The sequence below is a fragment of the Meles meles genome, chromosome 1 (assembly GCF_922984935.1).
Source record: "Meles meles chromosome 1, mMelMel3.1 paternal haplotype, whole genome shotgun sequence".
NCBI lineage: Eukaryota > Metazoa > Chordata > Mammalia > Carnivora > Mustelidae > Meles > Meles meles.
The window spans coordinates 122,216,283-122,244,173 of NC_060066.1; the positions used below are offsets into that span (position 1 = coordinate 122,216,283).

General features: G+C 47.6%; 1 protein-coding gene across 2 annotated transcripts in view; it reads right to left on the reverse strand.

The window, feature by feature from the left end:
• Positions 1 to 1,756: 1,756 nt before the first annotated feature.
• ELAPOR1 (endosome-lysosome associated apoptosis and autophagy regulator 1) overlaps positions 1,757 to 27,891 on the reverse strand; it is a 69,603-nt gene continuing 43,468 nt past the window's right edge. Inside the window, exons 9-24 of one of the 2 annotated variants that reach the window (XM_046027102.1) lie at positions 22,172 to 22,260; positions 18,550 to 18,727; positions 18,235 to 18,363; positions 17,744 to 17,834; positions 15,690 to 15,795; positions 15,242 to 15,379; positions 14,463 to 14,726; positions 12,334 to 12,507; positions 9,015 to 9,195; positions 8,626 to 8,722; positions 8,051 to 8,152; positions 6,637 to 6,763; positions 6,381 to 6,559; positions 5,690 to 5,855; positions 5,386 to 5,441; positions 1,757 to 4,599 (exon numbers count right to left, since the gene is read on the reverse strand). In XM_046027102.1, coding sequence (XP_045883058.1) covers positions 4,500 to 4,599; positions 5,386 to 5,441; positions 5,690 to 5,855; positions 6,381 to 6,559; positions 6,637 to 6,763; positions 8,051 to 8,152; positions 8,626 to 8,722; positions 9,015 to 9,195; positions 12,334 to 12,507; positions 14,463 to 14,726; positions 15,242 to 15,379; positions 15,690 to 15,795; positions 17,744 to 17,834; positions 18,235 to 18,363; positions 18,550 to 18,727; positions 22,172 to 22,260 — 2,177 coding nt within the window. In that variant the 3' untranslated portion in view covers positions 1,757 to 4,499. The remainder of the gene's footprint in view (positions 4,600 to 5,385; positions 5,442 to 5,689; positions 5,856 to 6,380; positions 6,560 to 6,636; positions 6,764 to 8,050; positions 8,153 to 8,625; positions 8,723 to 9,014; positions 9,196 to 12,333; positions 12,508 to 14,462; positions 14,727 to 15,241; positions 15,380 to 15,689; positions 15,796 to 17,743; positions 17,835 to 18,234; positions 18,364 to 18,549; positions 18,728 to 22,171; positions 22,261 to 27,891) is intronic. The other variant, XM_046027111.1, reaches the window with a different exon arrangement.

Genomic DNA, 27,891 nt, shown 5'->3' on the forward strand with positions numbered 1-27,891 from the left:
TGCCAAATTCCCCTTGAAGAGCTCCTAAATTATCGATGAATTTTGTATATGCAACCTACATCAATTTCTTTGTCTCTTCAATAAGGCTTGTTGCTCTGTGGTTTTCAACTAATTGTCTTCTTTAAGATTTAGATCAGTATCTTCTTGCCTGGTCACCTGACAGTGTATTTCACTTCTTTGTCATTGATTGGGAAACCCTTAAAATCGTTCACATATCCATCCCACACACACATACCAGTTTCTTTTTTCTTTTTCTAAGATTTTATTTTTAAGTAATCTCTGCATCCAACCTGTTACCCTTAGATATAATAAATAAATATAAATAAATAAATATAAAACTCACAGCCCTAACTAAGATCAAGAGCTGCATGCTCCATTGTCTGACCCGACCAGGTGCCCCTCCCACAGTTTCAAGCTTGGTCATGTCTGCTGCTTGTTTGATGCACTGGGACACTGCACAGTGTATGATTGAATTCATGTAAATTAACTGTAGTACTCCCATGTCAGTGTTTCTTCACTATTGTGTCCCCTGTGGGTGAGCCAGGGAAAGATTTACAGTGGGGTGATTTTTTTTTTTAAAGATGTTTTTATTTGTCAGAGAGAGAGAATGTGCACACACAAGCAGGGGAGCAGCAGGCAGAGGGAGGACCAAACTCCCTGCTGATCAAGAAGCCGGATGTTGGACTGGATCCCAGGATCCTGAGATCATGACCTGAGCCGAAGGCAGATGCTTAACCAACTGAGCCACGAAGGCATCCCCATAGTGGGGTGATTTTGAAGGCTGGGTGGGGGTCAATCAGGTGAAAAGGAAGGGGAGGGGCAAAGGCAGAGGCATAGGCCAATGCTGGGAGGTGCAAAAGAGCTTGTGAGGGAGAGTCCAAAGTTGTGTGAATAGTGAGGTGTCTGGCTGGCTCAGTAGAACGTGTGACTCGATCTCAATCTTGTGAGTTCAAGCCCTACATTTAATGTGGAGATGACTTAAAAATAAAATCTTTTTTTTTTTTTAAAGTGTAGCTGGAGTAGAACCAATGTGGGCAGAGAGGGGGCACGTAGGCTGTTAGGGACCTTACACGCCACAACACTAACTGTGTTGCAGATGCACTTTCTTCATCCATTACAGTGGAGATAGTCCTTGCCTCTAGTTTAGATTTTATACCATAAACTGGACTGATATTTAGTTAACCATCAGTACAACCAGGTACAATTCAGTCTGAGGAAGACAACCAGCTGAGGAAGATCTTTCTGGGGGGTTAAATGCCTCAACCAGAGTGAAGGAAAGTACTGAGGCAGGAAAATCCAGCTAACCCTGGAAATGGTAGGTCCTGATGTCCTCTGTGATTTTCTCCGCATATAGTCTGTAAGAATCCACTTCGTATCCAAAGCAGCAAATTTTACTTGTCTTTGTAGATACTTTGTTCTGTGGCTGGCCTCAGTGACACACGAGAGAAAACTAAACTGGAAAGGAAGGGAGGGAAGATGCGAAGTGTTTTATGTATTCTCTCTCTGATCCTCACCTGATCTGGAGAAGTAAGGCATCATTAGATGCATTTTATTACCGTGGAAACAGGCTTTGGTTGTTGGCTGATTCAACAGGTGGTGAGAGGCTTTCCATCCTAGGTCCCTATTGCTCTGAAGCATGCTCTTTTCTCTGTCACTCTGGGGTTCCAATGCTCTTTGCCTTCAGCTTAAGCTTCAAGAACACTTCCATTTCTCACTCCCCCATCCAGCCACCCAACCCATGTTCAAGAAAAACAACTTGAAACATATGTTTTATTTCACAAAAAAAAAGAAAAGGGGAAAAATGTGATAAGCCATAGCCATCCCCTAATAAACTACAAACTCTTGGAATACAAAATAAAAAGGAAATCCAAGCAGTCTTGATGGGACAAAAATTTGGTTTCACAAAGCTGAAAAATCTGTCACACTCTGTTGTATAAATATAGTCAATCCTAGCTTTAATGCAGAGTCAGACCAAAAAAAAAAAAAAAAGCCTTGGCATAAGAAATTGCCTGGCCCTTGAATATACCACAATGTTTGTTTGTCTTCCCAGCCAAATCAGGTGATGCTTACATGATGAGAATTACTTGTGTCTTCCAGCACTCTAGGTGACCAAATGGGGTTTAAGTATTCTGTCCTCTGAGCCCACACTACCTCCTCCAGTAGCCAGTAGCACTATAGCCTCAATTTAAGAGTTAAAGGCTTTTCCCATATACAAGTCTAACATGTGTCTGTCCTAAAATTGAGCATGGTGATGACTGCACAGTTCTGTGAATATATTCAAATCCATTGACTTGTACATTTTCAATGAGCCAATTGTATGGTATGTGAATTATATCTCAATGCTGTTAAAAAAAATACTGAATATGTCTGAGCAACAGGTGACCCCAATACCACAACTCAGGAGCTCCTGGCAAGACGCAGGGAAGATCCGTAGAAGTTGATACACCAAGGGATAGATAAGGGAGATGCTTAAAACGTTGTGACTCAATCAGTGGAGTTTGAGGTTGCTCTGGGGGCACTGAGGTTCAAAATGTCAGAATAAAGAAGTCAACAGGGTAGATATTTTTTCCTACTGCTTCCAGGGTAGTAAGGACCATGTATGGCTCTTGCCACAAAGAAAGTTATTCAGTGGGAAAGCAGATGCTTTCTGGGTGTTGCTGAGGCCACAGAAAACTTTCCGCTGGAGTTCTGGAGCGAGGTATCTGCATCCGTCGGGAGAAATTCCAACATTGCTACAGGGTCTGAGAGCCTGACTCCCCCGAGAGGAGCATGTCCCCCACCCAGCAAAGCTCCTAGATTTATTGAACTAAAGGGATTACCTGCCTTCAGTGATCCTGCTGATGACCAGAAGTTCACAGTGGGGCCCAGTTCTCACTGACCCTTTTATAAGGGCACTTCTGGGGGAGCAGTGCCTAATCAGAACAGCAGACCATCTTGGTGGCAGACAAACCACTCTGAAAGACCATTCTCATTCTATACCTACCCTCTGGGGACCAGGTGGCCACTCAGAAAAAAAAAAAAATAGGCACAACCAAGGTTGAGTGGGCCCTCACCCAGGGATGGTCATGCCAGCCTGATAGCCAGGGAGGGAGAACCATCAGGACTAAGAGAACAAGAATTTAAACTCTTGCGCTGATTTTGCCATTGCAGTTACTTGAAGTCCATCAGTTACACGAGGTGCCAAAGTGGGGAGAAGGGGCACAGAGGACACTCACTTTACTCACCTTTCAGAAGGGGATCCACCAGAAATTGGGACCAGAAGTCTTTTTTGTTTTTAGCACATAGAAGAAATGAGAACAGGAAAAAGAGAAAGCTAGGGGCTTGGGAGGGTGAAGGGTGACAGTTTGCTAAATATCTTTTTCGATTCCCCTAGTCTTTCCTCCAAGAAGACTGATCTGGTCCTCTGGCTGGATTATGGGCTAGGAGTCAATTCCATTTTTGGCCAGCCCAGAAAATGTTTATTCTGGAGCTGAGCAGATGAGTTAAGCTTAGAAGCAGATATTCTGGCCACCTTGGGTCCATCCCATTGTGGGCCAGATCCCCCAGTACAGCCCCACTAAAACCTTGGCCTCCTTGTGTTCTTTCAAAATAAGATAGCCCTGGTCCATGATATGCTCAAGCCTGTACAAATGGGGACCTCAAGTGCAGGACATTCTCCTTGCTGGTAAGGTTTGTTGTGTCTGTGGGTAGAAGCAAGCAGAGAAGAAAGCAAGAACACCTGTGTTTGGGGCTTACCTGGTTCTCTTTAACATCATAGGGAGATGGTGGGACATTAAAAAACAAGCGGGGAGAATAGGTTCACTGGGGCTTTGGGCATTTTCTTGGTGCACTTTTTCCTTTGGCTCTTGTGAGAATATTCATCGCTTACTGAGAAAAAGGAAGTGAAGTACCTAGTTTCAAAAACAAAATGAAACTTTCCTTATTGCTTCTCTTTGTGCTTATCAAGACTTTTCTTCCCCAGACCTTACTCACCTTGCCCTCAGCCTAGCCATGAAACTCAGTCTGAGCTGGTTATCCAGGAGAGAAGAATCTAGACTACCATGACAGACCAGGAGAGAATACCAACACTCTCCTTACCCAGCCTTTCTCCTTAAGAGATCATAAGCTGAGGGCAGATCACCAGAAAAACTCCCATCTGCTTCTGCCCTTAGGACAGAGGAAGTTGTTTCTATACTTCAGAAGAGAAAAATATTTCCATTCCGAAGCTCTATGAATTAAGAGCAGACGAAGCTATGGCTCTGGCAGCTAGACCATTTTGGGAAACAAGATGCGAGCAAGGGAGTAATATACAAACAAAGTGTGGGTATATTTGACAGGTTTGAGGCAAGCAGAAAGGAGGTTTTGGGTACTCTATAAAAAAACCAGATATCCGAAATCCAAACTTCTTCTGATAAGGCCACAATGAAGAGATTCCCAGCAGGAAGCTGGCAGCCAAATCGCCACAGGCTTGCAAGGTGATGTGCCCAGGTGAGGAGGCAGGGGAGGCAGGGCAGTGCCTCTTACAGGTCCATGTCTGGGCCTCCTGATGATGTCTTCAGTGGCACGGAGTCAAATCCATCAGGAGTCCTCTGAAAGAGAGATGGTGACAGGAGCTGGCTGCTGCACGGCGGCAAGATCGGGGAACAAAGGAGAGAAACGGAAAAGAGGTGACAGAAGGAACCCTTATGGAATTCCTGCTTCCAGTGGCTTTGTGGAAACAGACAGAAGATACCCTCTATTCTTCTCGGTCCTTCCAGTCAGTCAGAGGGTAAGAAAAATCTTTAAAACCCCCTGCTTTGCATCTTTGCTGAATTCTAAAAACCCAGAAAGACTCAGGGGGCCCAGGGTGAATGGTTCTCCCATTAATCTTGCTCACACACACACACACACACACACACACACACATCACCCTGACGGGTTAGCACAAAGGGAATGAGATTCAGCAGTCTAAACTCTTCCCCGCCCTCCCCTGCCCATCCCGCCAGTCCTCTCCTCTCTGGTTACCACCCTCCCACCCACACCTGTTGGATGAACTGGTTCAGGACAGGAGGGAGGTGTGGGCTCTGGCAGGCTGGGGCTGCACAGGGCTGTGGCCCCGGAGGCGTTGCTCGGATGCTGTCTGCTGGACCCACACCTGGCGACAGTGCTGTCAGCATAGCATTTATGAGCTTCAGATCTGCTCACCCACCCACACACACACGGAGCCAACTCTCCCAGCTCCACAGTGCTCAGTGGTGAGCAGCGTGGCCTTAGCTATGACTCAGCCCCCACAGGACAGGGCCCAGACATCAGGGGACAGCACCCTCCACTGGTCAAAGGAGAGCCTCACTTCTATCAGAAGTTGATCCTAGGGATCGCCTCTTCCCCACCCTCCGGAAAAAAAAAAAAAAGGGAAATGATTCTTACAACGTGGATGGTTCAATACTCCTTCTGGAAGTTAAAAGGCCCAAACAGTCCATCAACTGGAGTGCATGTTGGGAGAGAAGGAGCCTGGTCAAGAGCAGCCTTGGGCCCCATGGGAGACAGTAATGGTGTGGAAATACAGAAGGCAGAAGCCAGGATTTTGAGGGTGGGGGGCTGGAACAGTAGGGAGGGTGGGGAGTAGAGTAGTGAAGTGGTCCCTGAACAATGTGGGACCATTCAATGTCCTAGGACTGGTGTCTTCTCCAGCCCTCCAGGCTGACCTCAGTGTGTTGGCCAGCCTCCCTACCTTGGAGGTAAATGATTTGATCTTCCCAAAGAGTGACTTCTTGCTGGTAAAGATGAGGTCATCCTCCACGTCCTCGCCTTCCATGATGGCACAGCTGTCAGCGGCTGGCAGGTCGCAGTCCTTGAGGGTAGCGTTCATCACCAGCTTGGAGTACTTGTATTCCAGTCTGTGAGGCAGGGCAATGCACAAGGTTAGACAAGGAAATGTGTAATAAGGGAGGGGAGAGGGAGAGAGGCTGGGCCCTAAACAGGGAACCGCAGATAAGGAAACTGAAGCCTAGCAAAATGGTGTGAGGCCTGGGCTTACAGCTAAGGAATCTTGACTTCCAGTTCAGTGATCTCCTTCCCTTAAGGCTAGCTGTGTCTGTGTTCTCAAAGCTTAATAGAAATACTGGAATCATGAAGTCACTATTTTAATTAGTAATAATAACAACAACAAACTAAGGATACTCTGCTTTTTCTTTGAGCATCTAACGGTCATTTATAGACCGCTACATGGTACTGTCCCTGTTCAGGAGACAGGACAGCCAAGGCAGCCGCTGGATAAGTGGCTCAACAAGTCTCTGGCTGGAGTCACAGGGTCCATGGCCAACTCCAGAGAAAAGCATCATGGATTGAATTCTCAGATGTTCTCCTCCCGGTACAGTGACCCAACCCTGCCCATCCCCAGACTCCAATACCCCATCGCATACTTTTGATTCTTTTTCCAAAAGTAACAGGTCAGGACGGTGAGCAGGATGGCGGTACAGGTGCCTGCAGAGATGCCCACTTTCAGCCAGAAGTCGATCGTTTTGCAGATGGTGACTCTCTGCTCAGGCAGGGAGATGCCACCCGCACACAGCTTTGGCTCGCGCCACACATAAGTGGTCTTCTGTTGGGGACAAAGACAAGGAACTCAGAGATCGCATTCCCTTCTCTCCCAGGCCGTCCCTGAGCAGAGAGACCCACCTGGATCCCGGCCACGCAGCTGCTGACGATAGCGTGGTAGTCGGCAGGGGAGCAGAGCGGACAAGCAGCCAGGCTCTCCCACAGGAAGTGGAAGTTACAGCCATCACAGGTCCCATCGGAACATGTGCTAGCAAAGCAGAAAGGAGACGTGAGGGCTTATTCGCTGGACAGTGGCAAGAGCTGGTGGGAGTCCCATCATCTCATAACTCTCCTCGCCGGACTGTTAGCCCCACCAGGATCCTTCCAACTAGTCCTTAATACAGGTTTTGCTCTCCAATGTCCCTGATGACAAGAGGCCTTCCAGTCTCCACCAGGTTCTCTACCCTCTGCCCGTTTGTTTCTGCTACATCAGATGAGAGCTAATGTCAGGTGTCTGAGCTGTACCATGGCTGCCCCAGCCAACCCCCTCAGAGGCTTCTGTTCTCCCCCATGGACCTGTGACATTTTGTAAAAGCCTCTTCGATGCAGCTTCCTGGGTACTGGGTTTCAGGAACAGACTTAGGTCATGGATATCTGTTAGTTACCTTACTGCAATTTTTACACCAGCAAGAACAATGGTCTTACATTTTGACACCACAGAGTCAAAATATCTTGCATTGGTCCCCATCTCCCCAAGCAGCTGCTATTTAGAAACAGCATTCCTCTGGGTGCCTGGGTGGCTCAGTCGGCTGGGCATGTGACTTCAGCTCAGGTCATGGTCCCAGGGTCCTGGGATCGAGCCCTGAGTTGGGCTCCCCACTGAGTAGGGAGCCTGCTTCTCCTTCTACCCTTCCCCCCTGTTTGTGCTCTCTCTCTTTAATAAATAAATCTTAAAAAAGAAAGAAAACAGCATTCTTCAAACAATCTTCCTCAAGACATTAGCACCCCTCAACGTGTTAGTTGGGAGAAAGAAGGAGGTGGGGGAAGGATACTGCAATCAAATTGGTTCCAGAATTCTCGATTCATTGCACTCAGCTATTAAACTCGTAATTGGGTCTTTTGATTGTGCAGAGATTGCTAAAAATGTTACTCCTCCTAATAATAGCAAGTACACACCAGACACCACAAGAAGTCCACAAGTCTCCTGGTCTCATTGAAGCCTCAAGATCACCCCCCGAGGGAAGTTCTTGTTATCCTCATTTTACAGATAAGGAACAAGAGGCCCAGAGGAGATAAGAAACGTATCCATGATAACATAGCTAGTAAGTGGAGGACAGGAATCCAATAGCTGTGCCTAGCTGTCCCCATAATGATATGGGATTGTGAGAATAGCTTGGACTCTTCCTTCTGCCCCAATCTTGACACCTGAAGATTGAGAATTTGAAGTCATGACTGTGTCCCCAATAGCCCACTAATGCCTCTCAAGCTGTTTTCTCTTTGACTCTTGGGATGAGACGAGTCCAAAGAAGGGAGACCTTGTTACACACCCCTTTACCTCGGCAGCGACAGACTTCCAGGGGCGGGTTTCAGTGGACTGCATCGGACACGGATGGTGGTCGATCTCCCAGAACTGCAGGACTGGGTCACGTCATTGGACCTGCAGAGCAAGCCAGCCCCCGGTGGGGGTAGAAGTCACTCACCTGTTTCATTGGAGAGTCACTAAGTGAGGTCAACACCGAACAGTTCCCTTGCTAGGGAAGTCAGGACTTGGGGGTGCACAGGCGTTAGTTTATACACTGAGAGAGTGGGGATCGGGGAGATCTGGTCAAGGGGAAAGGCACTGGTCCAAGAGAGGTTAGCATAGACATTACACCGGAGTCTCCTAAGGCAGGAAGGGAAGTCAGCCACAGATAAGTCCATATTTCTCCCTGCCTCCGGGGCAGACCTGCCCCAATAATACCCCAGAAGCTGGGACCAGTGAACTCCCAGCCTGTAGCTGTCATAGCTGGGTCAATCTGCTAGACATCGGACATGTTCTGGCTTGATAAGTAGGTGGCTGAAGAGAGGGATGCACCAGAAACGGTGGAGGGGCTAGGTTTCCCTTGCATTGGCCTGGTCTCTCATCTTCACCTATAAAAGAAGATCACGTCCGGTATTCCCAAGGACTCCGGGTGGAAAAGTTCAGCTGGGGAGGTGATTCCATCCAGAGTCATATCTGTTGTCACCCCTGCCAAATTAGAGCTCCTAATTAGTTGTCACTAGTAGCATGAGCCAGCAATCACTTCAATTCTTTCAGTACCTGTCAACATCCAACCTTCCTCCATCTCCTCACATTCCCGACTGGCTCATGAAAGGGTAAACCAAGGTTTGTCCGAGGCCCCAGGGTGGAATACAAAACAGAGATCAAGAGGGTGGGCCCCTCCTCTGGGGCCTTTTTACCTCAGAGCCCGGTAGCCTCACTCTCTCTTATACACACACACACACACACTCACAGAGGCTGGAGCTGCTGGGTCACTCACCGATAAGACGGTCGGCGAGGCTGACAGGCTGCGAGGACACTCCAGCCTTGTAGCCTGTCACCTCCGGGGGGATGATGACCGCCTGGCAGACGTAGGCTGTGATGGATTTGGAGAAACCCGACTCACCCTCAGGAATCCGGAGGTCAGTGACATTGTCGGCACACACGGACATTTTCTTACCCTGAGTAGGGGGACGTAGGGAAGAAGGAGTGGGAAGGAGTGAATGGTCACACAATTCCCAAAGGGGAAGAGGGCACATTGCTTTCACATCTGAAATTTCAGCCTTCCAGTGGTATGTTGCAGTGGAATGATTTCATCCTAGATCTAATTACAAGACACATTTTTTTTTAAAAAGCTAAAAATAAGGCCTCGGTGTCCTAGTTTCTGGAACTCTGGCCCAGAGGTCGCCAAGCCTTTTTGTTTCCTCAGAGTCACGTGGGAGCCTCATATAAGCAGGACTGTGATGGTGGCAAAGGACCTGGAGCTCTAATCTACCAGCCCACCAGTTTATAACAGTCTTCCTTCTCCTGGCCGGATTTCTAGATAGATACTGAAATATGTAACTGATTCTCTGAAGTTTTTGAACATCTGGCTTGGCTCACATTCCCTCTCTGTGTCTCCCTTAGTGCTTGTCGTGAAAGCACTTTCCAGACAGATTCCCAGCAGTTAAAACAGACCGCACAGGGGCGCCTGGGTGGCTCAGTGGATTAAGCCGCTGCCTTCGGCTCAGGTCATGATCTCAGGGTCCTGGGATCGAGCCCCGCATCGGGCTCTCTGCTCCGCAGGGAGCCTGCTTCCTCCTCTCTCTCTGCCTGCCTCTCTGCCTACTTGTGATCTCTCTCTCTGTCAAATAAATAAATAAATTAAATAAAATCTTAAAAAAAAAAAAAAAAAAAAAAAAAAACAGACCGCACAACTAGCCCCCTCCCTGCCTTGAGATAGGACATCTTAGAGATAATTAGAACCTAATCCACTTAAAAAAAAAAAAAAAAAAAAGTACCAAGTGAAGAAAGTCTGTGTTTACGTAGAGAACATGACAAGAAATAAAATGTTCTCTAACAACCCTCACTATAGAGAACTCTGGAAGATGGTAAGAATAAGACTCCTTCTTCCTGGAGATTTTGTAATAGAGGAAATACTGAGGTATTATTCCTTCAACAACATTACATTTATGGAACATCAGTATATAACGTGTTTGTCCGCATAAAATCATTTGTTCACTACTTTAAATTTGAGTGTACTAAACCCAAAGAATAAATACAAAAACACTTATCAAAAGGATATGTGCACCCCTAAGTTTATTGCAGCGTTATTTACAAAAGCCAAATTGTAGAAGCAGCCCAAGTACCCACTGATAAATTAATGGATAAAGAAGATGTGGCGTGTGTACACAATGGAGTATTATTCAGCCATAAAAAGGAATGAAATTCTGCCTTTTGCAACAACATGGCTGGAGCTAGAGTGTATTATGCTAAGTGAAATAAACCAGTCAGAGAAAGACAAATACTATATGATTTCACTCATATGTGGAATTTAAGAAACAAAATAAATGAACAAAGGAAAAAAGAGGGAGAGAGAGGGAGGCAAACCAGGAAAGAGACTCTAAACTATAGAGAACAAGCTGATGGCTACCAGAGGGGAGGCGGGTCGGGGGGTGGGTGAAACAGGTGATGGGGACTAAGGAATGTACTTGTGATGAGCACCAGGTGGTGTATGGAAGTGTCGAATCACTATATTGTACTCCTGATACTAAGGTAATACTATGTTACATTCTAGTAATGTATGTTAATTAACTACACTGGAATTAAAATTCAAAGCTTAATAAAATGTTTAAGAATGGAAGTGTCCTAAGCACTTACCCTGTCAGATTTCCAATATTCTAAATTTTATTACAAATGAAGTTATGTCAATTGCTAAATCTGGCTATTCTTAGTTTATTTTTTAGATTGTAAGAAATAAGGGACATGAGAACAGAAAGAAACCTTTGCATTACGGTAAAACAAAGACCCATTTTGTCTTTGAACCAACAGTAGTGTGACGGCACACAGGAGACATGTCTGAAAAGAATAAGGGGGAGAAAACCAAAAAGTCGATCTCTCCAAATTCCCTGTCTTCATCTCTCTCCCCACTCACTGAATGAAACTTTTGCTACATGGATCTTGCTCTCATCAGCCTCAGTTTCTGAGTTATCGCTAACTCCTTGGAAGCTTCATTTGAACTTCTTCAAAGGCTTGTACAAACAAGATAGAGACATGCATCTCTAATCTTCCATAAATTATTTCTTTTTTAAAATTAAGATATAATTGCCATAGAACATTGATTGGTTTATTTCTTGGCGTGGTCTCTATATAAACACAAATCAACTTTTTTCACATGTTCCAGAAGGTGGTAGAAGATGGACTGGGTGTGTGTTAAGTGAGGTCTCACTGCCACACAGGGTCACAGACTAAAGGCTCAAGATGCCCTTTATTTTGCAACATTTGAAACTATCTTTCCGATTGCTAATCCCGGCTTGTTTGTAATTTAGTTAAGTGCTGTAATGCTGGGATTACTCTTTACATTTCTGTCTTTGACTTGTGCATCCAACACATTTACAGCCCCGTGAAACGGCTAAAGGTAACATTCTTCTCATATCCTAGAAAGCCTTTCACATCCCTTTTAAAAAACTGCCCACAAAGGTTCTTAGAGATGAACTACATACAGTTTATCTTATCCAGTCTATAGAAAACAAATGTCAAATGCCTTGATTAGTGAAGACTGCTCAGACTGCTCTTTAAAGGGAAAAAACAATCTTCCTCTGGCATTGTTCTTTTATAATCATTTTGAAAGAATTAAAGTCAGGTAGGGGGGCACCTGAGTGGCTCAGTGGGTTAAACCCTCTGCCTTCAGCTCAGGTCATGATCCTGGAGTCCTGGGATCGAGCCCCACATCGGGCTCCCTGCTCGGAAGTGAGCCTGCTTCCCTGCCTCTCTCTCTGCCTGCCTCTCTGCCTACTTGTGATCTCTATCTGTCAAATAAATAATAAATAAAATCTAAAAAAAAATAAAATAAAATAAAATAAAATAAAATAAAAGATAAAGTCAGGTAGGAGTAAATGAGTATCTTAACTCAAACACCTTTATTTTCCTAAATGCTTATAATCCAAATGATTTAATTTTAGAGGAAAATGTCCTCCGGGAGAATTACCATCACTTAGAAACGCTGGCGTTTTCTCAGTCGCCCGCTGCCTGGTTTTTTGGCTTTGCGCCTGTGTCCATCTCTGGCTCTGACCCCCTGGTGTCCCGTTTCGATATGACGCCCCAGCACTCACACAGCTTACCTCGTTTCCACACAGACTGAGGGTAAAGTGGTGGAAATATTTCAGCCCTTTGGAAGTGAAGCTTGGCCCTCCAGCCAGAGAGACGGTGTTTGCCAAAGCCAAGAAGTTGTAGTCCAACACCCTGGTCGGAGTGCTGGTGGAGAAGGTGCAGTCATTGTAGCACAAAGAGTGGATCTGAGGGGAAAGGCTCGGTCAGGTGGGCTGTTCAGGTGGGCCTTAAGGGGACTGTGTGGAGAATGGCAGCTATTGTCCCCAGTCTGGTCCAGTCCAGGAGTGAGAGAAGCAGATGTAAGGACCGGGTGGGCATTAAAATAAAGGAAATGGGCCAGTGAGGGTTATGTACATCCCACAGTGCACTTGTTAGCATGTATATGGTATACAAACCCGAGTCTACTATTTTTCAGTAAGGAATTAGGTCAGATTTTATAGCCTTGTCCCTCTGAATAGATGGCTGAACTCTCTCAGGACACAAGGTAGCCCCTTCTTGCTTTTCAGCAGAAGACAAGGAGGTGCGAACCTGAAGAAGGGTTTCGGAATGGTGGAAGAGAAGCTACAAGTCTTGCCCATGCCCCATTTAAAAGTCACTGAAGCCTGCCTCCTCTCTCCCAGGTTCTCTGCAGGATGCTGAGCTTCAGAGGGGATTTAGGGGGTCTGGTTGGTTTTGGCTCAGGTCATGATCTTATGGGTCCTGATCACGTGGGTCATGAAATGGAGCCCCACAAGGGGCTCTGTGCCCAGCAGGAAGTCAGCTTCTCTCCTTCTCTCTCTGTCCTCTCCCTCTCTGGCATAAATAAATAATAATAATAATAATAAGTAATAAATAGATATTTAAAAGAGGGGATTACATCCCATAAACCCCATAAACACCTTACTCCTTTCTAGAATCTCCGTTCAGCAGCAGCCTTATGCAACTGTCATTCCCTCCCTCAGCGGCAGAGGGAGCCCCAGGGGAAGAAGTTTGAGGCAAAGGCCTGGGGTGCCTGGAAGAGGTTGCCCCAGGGTCTGCAGAACTGTGGCATTTACTGCACAGCTAAACGAAGCAGCATTGCAGAAGTATAAATAATGCCTCACAGATGTTTGTGTATCCATGTGGTTGTGATAAGTGAAATGTAAGTTCATTTAAAAAGGATTAATGATTCGTCTCCCTCCCGGTCCACAAGAGACTCTTAATCTCAGGAAACAAACTGAGGGTTGCTGGAGGGGAGGGGGGTGGGAAGGATGGAGTGGCTGCGTGATAGACACTGCAGAGGGTATGTGCTCTGGTGAGTGCTGTGAATTGTGAATGACTGATGATTCACAGACCTGTATCTCTGGGGCAAATAATACATTACATGTTAATAATAAATAAATAAATAAAGCGTTAATGAATACTTAAGAGCTTTCATCACAGTACTTTCTTAGCTTCAGAAAGTGCATGGGGGCAACAGCACTGTTATTTTACTTTAGAAAAAACCTCTAGGATAAAAGACAGCAATGCCAGTTAACTGTATGTCCCAGCGATGGTGGGTTGCCTTCCCAAAGGAGAGGGGGGCCAACTCCCATGACAATAGGCTGCATTGAAGTAGGCTGAATGTGAGCCCGAGCTCTCATTCCTTCCCTTTAGGTCTCTGCAGAGATGCCAAATAACCCTCTGGACCGGATGGTCACAGATCTCCCTAACCTACCCCATGAAGATGAGACTTGTCCATGGCTGACGCCTAGACCCTGAAAACCAACCTCTCTGCAGCTAAGAACTTGCTCTCCAGGGGCGCCTGGGTGGCTCAGTGGGTTAAAGCCTCTGCCTTCGGCTCAGGTCATGATCCCAGGGCCCTGGGATCGAGCCCCGCATCGGGCTCTCTGCTCCGTGGGGAGCCTGCTTCCTCCTCTCTCTCTGCCTGCCTCTCTGCCTAGTCGTGATTTCTCTCTGTCAAATAATTAAAATATTTAAAAAAAAAAAAAAAAAAAGAACTTGCTCTCCACACTCAAAGCCTGGGCAGATATCCTCAAGGACTCTAACCTGGGAGTCAGCTACAGAGAATGCTTGGCTGTCGACCTCTCAAGAGCCACCCCCCACTGCCCCAGGTCCTGGCACCCTCTGAGGGAGTCCATTCAGAGATCCAAGGTTAGGATGCATGATATACGGTTGGCACCTTGTTGCTCTTGGTCCCTGGACCGCAGGGCACACAGGCCTGGATGCCGTAAGGCTGGTGGGCCTTCAGGATTGTGTTCGGGGGGCAGGAGTGGCAGGTTCCTGAGTCCCGATCGATGTAGTAGCCAGGAGGACAAGAGGTGCAGGAGGAGCCCAGGTCAGAGGCTTCCAGGGCACAGGGACGGCAGTAGGAGGCCACCCCATCCATGACGTTGGTGATATTGATGGAGTAGATTTTGGCGACATCATTGGTGTACTTTCTGCCCTAGAAATGGGAGGAGAGAGGGCAGAGGCCTGAGATGTCAGCAGCAATTGGGTTCTCTAGAAATAGCAAATGACTACTTAACCCTCTTTACCCTACAGTACTTGAGAGAAAAATCTGAGAAGCATACTATTCTTCTTCACTAAAGAGTAGCCCTTTGTGAACATTTTGTGCCACATTAAACCAAGACGAGCCCATTCTAAATGTTGTATAAAAATATTAAGTGCCACAGGAGAAATATGCAGTAGATACCATTACATGAAAAAAGCAAGTCTCTTCCTTGTGAAAGGGGACAAAAAATGTATTTGAACTTTTAGTGCCATCTTCCTGGGAAGTCGTTTGGACAAGGCCGGATGCTTCTCAGGGGCGGGAATAGGCCGTTCCGTGCTTGACTCTTTCAGATCCTTCGAACCCTTGGGTTCTGAACCTCACACTCACACTTAAGCTACTGCCAGGAATTATCCTGGCTCAGAGGTCTCTTCTGGAAGCCAGGGGTCTGGAGAAGGGCAGCAGCTTACCATCTCATGAAAAGTGGTCCTCTGGAAGGCCCAGGTGAAGCTCATGGTAGCATTCTCCTCAATGATATAGGTGTAAGACTGTTTGCCTTTGGAACCTTTCCATGTCTCCACGGGAGTATTGGTCCTAGAATTCACACCCTGAATCCAAGATAGACAAGTGAAGAAGGCACAGTGGCTGGGTGGCTGGCTGGTGTGTGTGTGTGGGCGAGGGGCAGTGTTCCCATACTGCTGCCATCCCAGGGGCCAGGACAGTTGGTCAGACCCATGTTAAACTGTGAAGTCCCTGAAGGACAGTCTAGGCCCTTCTGTGAAGTTACTATAAACGGGGCCGTCAGTTACACTGGCACACCAGAGGAGGCCAGCGGTGAGTAATGTTGATGGCCAAAGGGGGCCAGCCCTCACAATAGTTCCCAGAAGCCCCACAGCAGACAAAGAAAGGGAAACGTACCACCATGAAGTAGAGCTCACAGTTCACAGAACAGATGGTCTCAAAGACAAATGTGATCCTGGCCACCTCTTTATTCTCTGTGTCTGCCGTCACTGACTGTGGAGGTCTGTGGGGCAGAAATGAAAAGTCAGCTCCCGAGACCAGGCAGTGCTTCCCAAAGAGCCCAGACAGCAGCAAAAGGTCTGCTGGGGGTTGGGATTAAGTTCTGAGGACTTTGGAAAGAGCATGAATTAAGTCCAATTCTGCCACCTGGCTATGTGATCAAATTGTAGTTTCCTCATCTGTAAAATGAAGGTGATTAATACCTTTCTTATTTACCTTCCATCACTGTGGTGAGATCCAAGGGCATAACAGAGGGAGGAGTGCTTTGTAACATGCTCTAGAATCTCACATGCTCTAGAATCTCACTAGAATCTGGGGGTCCTCAGACGAGCAGCATCGCCCTCACCCGAGCTTATCAGAGGCCCGGAACCTCAGGCCCCCCACCCAGACCCACTGAATCAGAATCCGCACGTTAACGTGATTCCCAGATGACGCAGAAGCACATCAATGTTCAAGAGTACCTATATGCACTTAGCAGCTCACTCTCTGGGGTGGTGGGAGATTTTCTCGGGTTGAATGAGCAGATATTTCAATTTGTCATCCCTTCAGCCAAGTTCTCAGGCTTGTCCTTCTTTTGGGAAGACAGAGCCAAGCCCCAGGGGGCAGGTGGGGAGGGATGGTGAGTGGAGGAGGTGAGGAACCACTTTACTGGAGCAGTCAGCTTTGCAAATTGAAATGTCCTTTTGGGAATGTTATCCCATCCCTCTGAAGCCTAAAAACCGAGCTCACCCTGCAAATGGGTTATAAATTAATTTACACTACTCAGCTCATCGCTGAGTAGTGTAAATTAAGAGAAGAGACATTATTCCTTTTGAGCAACTACCATGGGCTGAGCACTATGCCAGTGATGGAAAGGAGGGAGCTTGAAGAAGGTAATGGAGAAGCCAGACCGGCAGTAGGGAAACACACATTCAGCGGTCCTCCCTCATCTTGAAAGCTCATATGGGCAGAAGAATTCACTTTGGCTTTGGAAATCCATTTATGGCTTTTCTTTTGTCCTTGGCCATTTGCCTGTGTCCTAAGGACCACCAGCCCCAACTCCTATCTACACAGTTATGCTAACCACTGGGCTGGAAAAATCATCTCAACCTGAGTTAGTCCAAAGTCACAGACTATAAATCCCCCTGTTTTACCAACGAGGAGCCTGAAGCCTACAGGAGCATGGTGACTTCCCCAAGTTCACAAAGCCAGTAACTGGCGAAGTTCAAGTGCCTGTTTTCAGTAGAGTGTTCTTTTCACCACACCACATTGCCTGCAGTCTTTATTTTAATGGCAAACACATTGCTTAATGTCCTAGGTCTTCTTGGGATGTGGGGATCATTATGACAGCAAGAGCCATCCATTTCAGTCTTCTTGTCCCAAATGAAGACAAACTGTCTGTGGATACTTCTGGCCCTCTTTTTAAATTTTTAAAAATTTAATTATTTCTTTATTTATTTTGGGTTTATTTACTTATTTTATAGAGAGAGAAAGTACACAGTGGGGAGACGCAGAGGGAGAGAGAGGATCTCAAGCAGACTCCCTCCTGAGCTCAGAGCACAATGCGGGGCTCCATCCCACAACCATGCGATCAGGATGTGAGCCGAAATCCAGAATCGGATGCTTAACTGACTGAGCCACGCAGGCACCACTGGCCCTCTTTTTAAAAGTTGTGTGTTTGTTTGTAACATTTTATCTGATGGCGTGAAGAGGAAGAATTCAAGTAGCGTGTGGCCAATCCATGAGAGAAGCCAGGTGTGAGAGAGTGCCAGCGGGAGGTCCACCAGTGTGGGCAGCAACTAGGAAACCAAGTTAACATTCAGGTTAATGCTCTCATACCACTACCCTGCTCCCCTCTGTTCTGAACTCATGCTTCCACACGCCAGAACCCTCTCCTCTACAACATTCCAATCTATGTGGGACTTGGATGTGGTCAAGGTGGCGTGGGCTTCCCTTAGCTCTGTATCCCTCACCTGAATCCTGGCACAACCAGAGTGAGAATCATGAAGTCATTGTCTGAGGCTCCAACAGCCGTATATATGTGATCACCGGCCACCTCCCAGCCTGGAAAATGAGAGGGGAGAGTCAGTGCCCCAGGGGTCCCAGGTGCAGGGAAACGTGCACCCAGCTGACACTCTGAGATAGAGAGAGAAGACCGTCCTTTGAGGCATCCAGACCCACCACCAAAGCAAAACCATGTTATCTATCCTGCTACTTCGGTCAAAGACTCTGAAGATCTCAGAGCAAGCCCTTTGGAGTCTGTGCACATGGTTGCTAACTCTGGTTCTATCTATAAAACTAAGGTCTGGCAGAACGAACATCCGTAGGGAGTGAAACATTCCAGAGGATACATGGCGTGATTAGCTCATTTTTCTGCGGATATCACTGTTATGAAGAAATGTGAAGCAGGAGAGCTCCCGGTCAGCAGGGAGCTGACAGCTCACTGCAGTGAGGAGGTACTCACCAGTCATGCCCTTGTACTCAAAGTTGATCCCACTGAGGACGGTGGTTTCCATGTTCGAGGGCAGCGTGTTCCACCATTTGTATTCGAATCCCACGGCTGGCTCAGTCCCGGCTGGACAGTGGCTGCAATCTGGGGGAACCACAATACCCGTGCCTTCAGCAACGAGGCCGCAGCCACCCCGATGGGACCTGCTGTCCCTCAGACAAGGGACAACAGTGGTGGGCAGTGTGCACGTTCCGCTGACCGCTCTGAGTGTCACGCCGCCCACCCAGGTGGGGGACGTGGGGATGGACAGGACACAGACAAAGAGGTTACCAGAGCCGTTAGAGTAAGAGCCATAAGGGCAGGGCTCGCAGCTGCTGTTGTTGGTTTTGAAGAAGCCCGGGTTGCAGGGCGGGCAGCGGGTCTTCACCCCGGAGGCAGGCAGCTTCACGGCCCCCTCGAGATCCTCACCGCAGATCTTCGGCTGGGCCCATTTGTACATGAGCTGGGTCTGCAGAAACGGGTGAAGAATGGCTCAGCCTGTGTGGGATTTAGCACATCTTTAGAGTGGTGGTTGGGGTGGGGGGACTCTGGGCTATGATGAAAGTTTCATGAGGGCAGGGGACCCCCTTCTGGTCACCAATGTATTCCATGCTCCTGGCCCAGAGCCCGGCACATGGCCGTGCTCAGTAAATATCCGCTGAATGTTGCCTGGATGAAGAAGGGTATACTCAGCGAGGACATGTGTGACAGGGAGAAGGGAAGGACCATTTGTCTCCAGAGAAAGCTCTGGTTCCAAAGTAGCATCTATGACTACCAAGGTCACAGGAAAAGTAGCTAATGAAAATCCCAAAGCATAAAAAGGGATGTACCCATGTGTCTTCCAAGTTTTTTCCTTGCTTTTGCATTTATTCAGTAGACATGTATAGAAGCCTACTATACTTGTGTGCCATAACTGGGGGTTCAGCAATGAAAGAGACATGGCTCCTTCCCTTAAGGGGCTCACCATCTAGCAAGGACAACAATCGCGTAAGAACGATCTGTGTGGGTGGATGGATACTGTCTTGATGGGACATCAAGACAAAAGGGACAATGTTGGCCAAGGGCTACAAACTTCCAGTTATAAGACCAGTAAGTTCTGGGGCACTAAACTGCATCAAGGTGATTACAGTTAATAGTACTATACTACTGTATATACCCGGGAGCTGCTTAGAGAGTAGATCCTATCCACAAAAAGGATAATTATGTGGTATCGTGGAGGTGTTAATTAATGCTGTGGTGGTCAGCATTTCGCAATATATAAGTATATCAAATGAATACAGTGGACACCTTAAACTTACAAAAAGTTATGCATCAGTTACATCTCGATGAAGCTGGGGGTAATGGGAAGAGGAACGGCCAGCGACCAGATCAGTGGACAAGGAAAACATTGTATCTTTCACTCACTAGGGTCATCCCTACTCTTTTGATGGAGGTATGGGATACAGAAGAGGGGATGACTTGCGGGAGGCTCCGGGTTCGGCAGGGGAAAGCCACCTGTGTGACCCTTGGGCCAAGTCAGAGATAAAAGTGTAATCTACAAGAGCGGATTGCACTGAAGGGACGATGCTCTGGGCAGCACGGCAATGCATGTGAAAAGGTGGACCAAAAAGGCATCCGTCCACTTTACTCAGCCTAAGAAAGGACAAGTCTTAAGAGAAGCCTGTGCTGCCTTGCGTCCTGGGGCTCCTCTCCCGTCCTGACCCTTTCCGTTCCACCATGAAGAGACTCCTCCCTGTGAAGAGCAGCCAATGGCCAGAGCCCCAAACTTGGGCTCTAACCTGGGTGCTCTCTCCCGGCTTGTCCCCCGAGTCTGATGGAGAGAAGGGTCTGGGCAGCAGGAACACTGACTGGGGTCGTCTCCTGGAGCAGCACAGGCAGCAGACCTGGTGGACTGGTCAACCTGGTCCCTGGGGGAACCACCAAGGCACCGCAAAGACCATAAGGGCGATCGTGGGAGTAGACTCGAGTTATGGCCCTTGATTTAAAAATACAGTTTAGAAGACAAAATGGAAGCATGAGACTGAGCAGAGCCAGTGCAGGCGCGAGAGCTCTGCGAGGCAATCCTGATGACTGCATATTCATGTGCACTCATGCTGCAGGGCTCCTCCCCTGAGCCTTGGCTGGGCTGCCAGGCAGTGCACTGGCTCTGGCCCCACTGAGCATCCAGAGGCCCCAGGCTGTTCAGGCCAAGGCTGGCACCCCGGCTGGCACCCCGGCTGGCAGACAGCAGAGCTTGCTACAGCTCCAGAGGGCCTTGGCTGGAGGCCAGGAGGGAAGAGACTGGAGAAGAAGGAAGCAAAGACCACTACATTCAGCCACATGTTATGTCGAGGGGGGAGAAGAGCAGCAGGATTAAACGTCCCCATTTAATTCGTGAGTCAACTGATGCCAAGAAGATGAAAATGATTTTTACAAAGTCATACAGAATCCCAGACACTGCACAACGCAGGTAAAACTGATGAGATGTGCAGCCATTCTCCCTCGGCTGCTGGGGGAGAGAATGATGCTTGAAACACGAGGGCAGGTGTGGGGAGGGGTGGGGAGTAAGAGAGGATGATGAAAAGCAATCACTGCTAAGGACCAGACTTTATCCCATGCTTATCTGGCAAGAGGAGAATTCATCCAGCTGCCCAACCAGCAAACACTTAGGCACCCTAATAATAGCCAAGCCTATGCTTAACGCTGAATGCAAATTTCCCAACTTCTATCTTTCTGAGAGGCTGTGGTTTAGGGATACAGACAATTCATGTGGAACCTCTGATCTAAGACTAATCCTTGCACTTGTGCCCCTGAGCCATCCCAGCTCACTTTCTGCTGTTCCTCAAATTTGCTGGACACAAGTCGGCCTCCTCCACACCTGCTGTGTGCTCTGCTCGGAAACCACCGTGGCCACCCCTTGTCTCACTCAGGTCTCTGTTCAAATGTTACATCCTCAAACGCCATCCCAACCCTCTCTAAAACAGCATTGCCACCCTTTGTCATTCTCTGTCTCTTCATCTTTTCTTAATTTTTTGCTTCCACTCACTACCATCTGATATACTCTCACTTATGGTTTACCTGTTGTCTCTCTTTCCACTTGCTCCCCAGCAAGAATGAAGCCCCGTAAAAGTAGATGTTCTCCCACCCTGTTTGGTTAACTGCTGTATGGGAGGTACCAGGCATGGTAACTGACTTTTGAACACGTGACCTCTTCTGAAAGGTCTTCTCTGGTTCCCCAGTCCTGGTCACGGCTCTCCCAGCTGCCCCCAGGCCCTTGCACATCCTCCTCCTGTTCTCATCTCTCACCTTCCCTCCCAGAACAGTGAGCTCTGGGAGGGCAGGAGCCTTCCTCACGTCAGGGACCCCTAGCTGGGGCACAAGGCCTGGCAGACATTTGTACTCAAATCACGCCTGCTGACTCAGAGGTGACACAGACTACAAAGGAAAGTCTCTCTGAGGCAGAAAGCCTGGGGGAAAGAAGGAACCAGCAGAGACAGAACAGGCAGCCCATTCTCCAGTGAGACAGGAAATGGGAATGAATTCCCTTTGCCAGCCGACAAAAGCAGCAGTGCTGAGGGGACAGGTCTGATGACTTCCATGAGGAAATAAGAGCACGTGGCAGGCATGGCCCAGAGGCGCCAAGGGAATGGAAGAAACCAAGCAAAAGAAAATGCAATGGCTTTTTGCAACAGAGCATGTGTGAATAAACAGTGGAACAAATGGGGCAAAACCAGTTTCTGACCTGAAGATGAAAGGGGCCATCTCGCTTTGCCTCCCCACTCCCTCTCCCAGGCCCTGGGGTCCCCACAGAGGTCTGTGGGATTTTCTCCCATGCCAGCTCCACTGACTTCTGGAACCCCAAATGTAGTAAAGCCCAAGGAGCGGGCAAAGGAGCTATCTGAGGGCCAAGGGGCTCCAAGACCATGCTACCCACCTCTCCGTTGGCATCACAGGCTGTGTGAGTATAGAAGTAATCTTTGTCCGTGCAGGCCGGGCGCACTTTGCAGGAGGAGGATCCCTTCTCTAAATTGTAAAAGCAAGGACAAATAGGCGAAGTCACATAAGAAAGCAGAGCTCTTCATCACTCGCTCATGACCCTAGGACCTCCAAGCCCCTGGGGTACAGCACAACACAGGTATTGCAGGAAGCAGAAAATCCGGCCCACCCACCTTTCCTTCTGCTTCGCTTCCAGAACCTAAAGCCCTGCTCAGATACCCCCTTTGCACCTGTCCCTGGTGCTATGAGAAGGCACTGGTGGGCAGGACATCAGGAAGGGGACGCGCCAGCGGGCCAGTGAGGGGGGTGGGGAGCCGGACACAGCATCTTCCAGGCTAACCACAACTAACGTGGTTTTTTGAGACCTGCCATGTTCCACGTGCTTCATAATCCTGTGCAGGTGGTTTTTCTACTCCTGAAGGATTAAAGCAAAACTTAGGAAAGCTTAGGACAGTGCCTTCATACTCTTATTCCAATTCCTTCCTTGCATTTTCTCTGAATATCTCCCTCCAATGAATAGCTCCCTCCCTCCTTCCACATTCGGCATTTCCCTTTCTCCAGGCACCCACCCTCCACAAATAAGGTGGTAATTTCCTCCGACTCCACTGAAGACAGAGTTCTTTCCACTTTCCCCTCCCCCAAACATCCTGCCACTGTCTCTAACCCTTGACCTGTTCCTAATAAAAAAAGGTATCAACTATCACTTTATTTATTCTACTCTCTGTATGTTAGCTCTGCTTTAACCCTGTGAATGCTTGGATGGCAAGAACTATTTCAGCATATCCCTCTTTAAAGCAGTGGACTTCACCTTTTTGGAATTACAAACATTTTGAGAAATTGAAAAAAAAGACCTGTTTCGTTTTTCCAGATAAATATATGTAACTTATGCAAATGAATTTTTAAAACTTTCCAGGGAATTTATTTTCTCCAGAATGAAAACTACTGCTTGGGACACCTGGGTGGCTCAGTTATTGAGTGTCTGCTTTCCGCTTCAGGTCGTGATCCCAGAGTCTCTGACACGTAGAGCTCTCATCCGTAGAGCATGAATAATAATAGCTACCTTACATGAGCCAGTACGTTCTTGTGCATTGGAAGAAGGGGCTCACTAAATGCTGGTAACTATTACTCCCTGTGTTTGTGGGAATTATTTTTATTTGCTAACTGTCATGAGATTAAAAAAAAAAAAAAGATGTGTTTATTTGTTTGAGAGAGAGAGAGAGCCCAGGGGAAGGGGGCAGAGGGAGAGAGAGAATCTCAGGTAGACTGCTCGCTGAGCGCGGAGCCCAGCCTCATGACCCGGAGATCATGACCTGAGCCAAAGCCAAGAGTCTGATGCTCAGTCCTCTGAGCCACCCAGGCACTCCTTGTCATGGGATTTTATCTATCTGTCTATCTATCTATCTATCTGTCTATCTATCTATCTATCATCTAACTATTTGACAGAGAGAGATGGCGAGAGAGGGAACAAAGCAGGGGAAGTGGGAGAGGGAGAGTTGGCTTCCCACTGAGCAGGGAGCCCGATGCGGGGCTGGATCCCAGGATCCTGGGGTCATGGCCTGAGCTGAGGGCAGACGCCTAATGACTGAGCCACCCAGGGGTCTCTTGTCATGAGATTTTTAAATAAGGATTGAAAGTTTCTTTCTCTCCCTTCCAGTTAAGTCTTATTTCTCAACTGATCCTTTCTTCTTTCTGAGGCACCAAATGAGTTCCTAGATCAGAGAATCTCCTAGTTACACCCTTGTTGGCCTGCCCTGGGGAGCTCCCTCCACCGTGTGTTCCCACACCTCTTCTGTTCCTGTCTGATTAGCCTGGGCAAGAGGGAGCTACTGCTTGAGGAACAGCTGGAGTCTTCTCAGCTCATTGACTTGGTTAACAAGCAGAAGGCCCCATTCAGCACAGAGGGATCCAGGGATTCCTGCTTTTGATAAGCTGGGCCAGGAGGAATTCGGAAGGAGATGCTGAAAACACACCATTTCCCAGGATCCAGCATAGACGGTCTAGCAGGTTGCAAGTTGCACGTTAAAAAGTACATTTTACACAAGAACTTTTCCCTGCTTGTTCAAATATTTGCTCAACTTGATACCCTAGCTCCAGGTTTCAGCAAAAGTGGTCCAGCTGTTTATACACTTGACGACTGCTAACCTAGTTTTAATAAATGATTAACCCAAATGCTGAGCTGGACCTCACTTCCCTAGCTCAGGTTTCATCAAGGTGTTGAAGTTGGGTACTGGTCAAGTTTGAAAGATCTGCCTAGATGTTCGGACAAGGGAGCGAGAAGTGATTCTTCTAACGTTGGCCCAGGGAGCAAGACTGCGAGAAGATAAAGTTTATCATGGGGGCTTGGGTTTCTCTCTCCGAGCTTTCCTCTTCCTTTCAGGACTTCTCCCTACCCCCAGGAGTATAATGTCCTCTCATTCAGATCCATTTCATCAAAGGAAAACATTCCCCTTGATGACTGAATCATCTAATGAAGGCTTGGGCCAGCTCAGATACCCCCTCAGACTCAGCAAATCCCTCAACCTCTCTGAGCTGCCCTTTATTCTTTTATACACAGGGAGATCACTCCTGCACTCTGGTAAATTGTGAAGTACTATCCAAGTGACTTGTTATCGCTGTTACCTATGCTAAGAATACTTTCATGGAAAGAGAGGACAGCTGGAATAAGCCTTAATGGAAATGAACACAGTTGACCCTTGAACAACAAATGTTTGAACCGGGAGGGTCCATTTATATGTGGAACACACACACACACAGAGTACAGTATTGTAAATGTATTTTCTCTTCCTTATGATTTTCTTTTCTTTTTAAAGATTTTATTTATTTCACAGAGATCACAAGGAGGCAGAGAGGCAGGCAGAGAGAGAGAGGAGGAGGAAGCAGACTCCCTGTTGAGCAGAGAGCCCAATGTGGAGCTCGATCCCAGGACCCTGAGATCATGACCCGAGCTGAAGGCAGAGGCTTAACCCACTGAGCCACCCAGGCACCCCTCCTTATGATTTTCTTTTTTTTTTTTTAAGATTTTATTTATTTATTTGACAGAGAGAGATCATAAATAGGCAGAGAAGCAGACAGAGAGAATGAGAGGGAAGCAGGCTCCCCGCCAAGCAGAGAGCCCGATGTGGGACTCGATCCCAGGACCCTGAGATCATGACCCGAGCCGAAGGCAGAGGCTTAACCCACTGAGCCACCCAGGCGCCCCTCCTTATGATTTTCTTAATGACATTTTCTTCTCTCCGACTTCTTTTATTGTAAGAATACAGTATGTAATACATAAAACATACAAAATGTATATTGACGAATTGTTTATCAGTAAGGCTTCTGGTCATTAGTAGTTAAGTTTCTGGAGAGTCAGAAGTTACTGTCCCTGTACTGTTCAAGGTTAAGCTGTGATAAAATTAGTGCTTACTACAATGCCAGGCCCTGCTCTAAATCTTTTATCTGTAATAGTCAATTGATCCACACAATAACACTATGAGATAGAAGTGATTATTGCCATTCCCATTTTACGGATGAGGAAACTGCGGCACAGACAAGTGACTTGGCCAAGGTGGCAGAGCTAGTAGGTGACAGAGCAGAGATCTGAACCTTAGTAATTCAGTTCTGGAGTCCATGCTCTTAAACCCATGCTATTCTACTAGGAAATGAATCCCTAATATTGAACGTAACACAAAGGAATTCCTCTTAACGATCACATTTTGGGTATCAATAAGAAAGATGCTTTTAGTCATGCCTTTGTCCTTAACTTCTGCATTCCCATTAGCTCCATCTCAGTCTAGGTCCTAGATACCAGCAATGGCGCCTGCTGCAAAATCTCTGGACTGTGGCCTCTGCTTCAAACTCTTTCCTTCATCATCCATTTTCCCAATGGCAACTAGAGTGGTCCTTCAAAATCAAGAGCCAAATCACATCACTCCCTAGCTTAAAATTCTTGAACGGCCCCCACTGCTCGCAGAATCAAATCCCAAATGTTCAGCAATGGCACAGAAGGGCTGGTCTGTAGTCTGTTCCCTGCCCACCCCTTAGCCTTGGATGCTAGTTCTCTCCAAGTCAGCGCCTGCCCTGCTGAGTTTCTCCAAGACCCCCAAGCCTTCTGGCTTTGGCTACACTCCCCCCAGAACATCCGTCAAATCACTGACTCCTCGTTCAAGACCACTGCCACTGAAGCCTTTCCTTCCTTCCCACAGAGGACTGACCACGTCCCTTCTTTGCCTCTACTGTGCGTTACACGCAGAGCTCCTATCTGAGCAGCCGCTGCACAATGCACTTACCACGCTTAGGTGCTCCTATAACCACATTCCCATTTTTCAACCTAAGCTGGAAGGCAGGCACCAGCTCCAACCAAGCCCAGGCTTTGGCACCCGCAGGCCCTCGGGACTTATTCGTAAAGGGATGACTAAATGCTCTCAGGATCTCCTGTCCCTCCCTTTATGCACATTCCATCACAGGCTCTGATCAGATCTCTCTGCATTTCCCCCGCCTCCCACGGCCCCTATATTCTGGAAGAGTCAAGTCATGATAAAAACTCACTTTCCCTTCAAAGAGGTGGATTGAGAAATGGGTAGCAGAAGGAGAACAGACTCCAAAGGACTCAGACTCCCAACCCAACACTTTCATAACAGCTCTCTGGATAACAATTAATTTACATAGAGAGTTGATCAAAACATCCCCAGATGGGTTTTCTAGAGCCACCTTGCCATTCAAACCCTTGAACAACTGCTGGCCTGGCAAGACAGCTGGAGACGAAGACAAACAAGGGCACCATTGATAGAGCACGGAAGGAGAATAAGAAATTCAAGTGGAAAAACAGGAATGTAGACTTACAGATTAAAAACTTCCCTCAAGATCTAAACATTCCTGTTCTTGCTGAAAACTACACTCATTTGGCAAGATCTGTGTCGATAAATAGGACTTTTGTTTTAGAAGTAGCGTAGAAATAAGCAGTTCACAGGGTCAGTGGCTGGTCTCGGCTGGGCAAACACGTCATGCAATGCCTGTGTGAAGGACGGGTGTGTCTGTGGACAGATTTGAGGGTCTGCTTGAGGGAGAGCCTTGAGCTGGGGGTGTGTGTGTGGCTCCATGTAAGAAAGGAAAAATGGAATAGTTATGGGCTGCCTGGGAAGAGGGTCCTCTGGGGGGACTGCCCACCTTACACCAGAGCCCTGTGGCCCTGGGACTCCCTCACATGCTCAGGTTCTCTTTCTTAAATTGGGATACTTCAGGAAGCTATTCAGAGACTGTAGCCACAGGCTGCTACACCTGTCCCCATATTTGCCCTCAGAACGCTGGTTTGTTTGTTTTGTTTGTTTGTTTGTTTAGAGAAAGAGAGGGAGAGCATAAGAGCATGCAAGCGGGTCCTGAGTTGGGGTGGGAGTGTGGGGGAGGGGCAGGGGGAGAGGGAGAGAGAATCCCAAGCAGACTATGCTGAGTGCCAAGCCAGTGGCATTGTGGGGCTCAATCCCACGACCTGAGGTCATGACCTGAGCTGAAACCAAGAGTCAGATGCTCAGTGGACCGTGCTACCAGGAGCCCCCAAACACTGGTTTTTAAACTATGTTCTAAGGAAGCCTTGATTTCCTGAGAAGGCCTTTGAACTCAGTGGATCATCACGCTGACAAAAGATTGTAACTTCCAGCTTTAATCTTTGCTATCAAAACATTT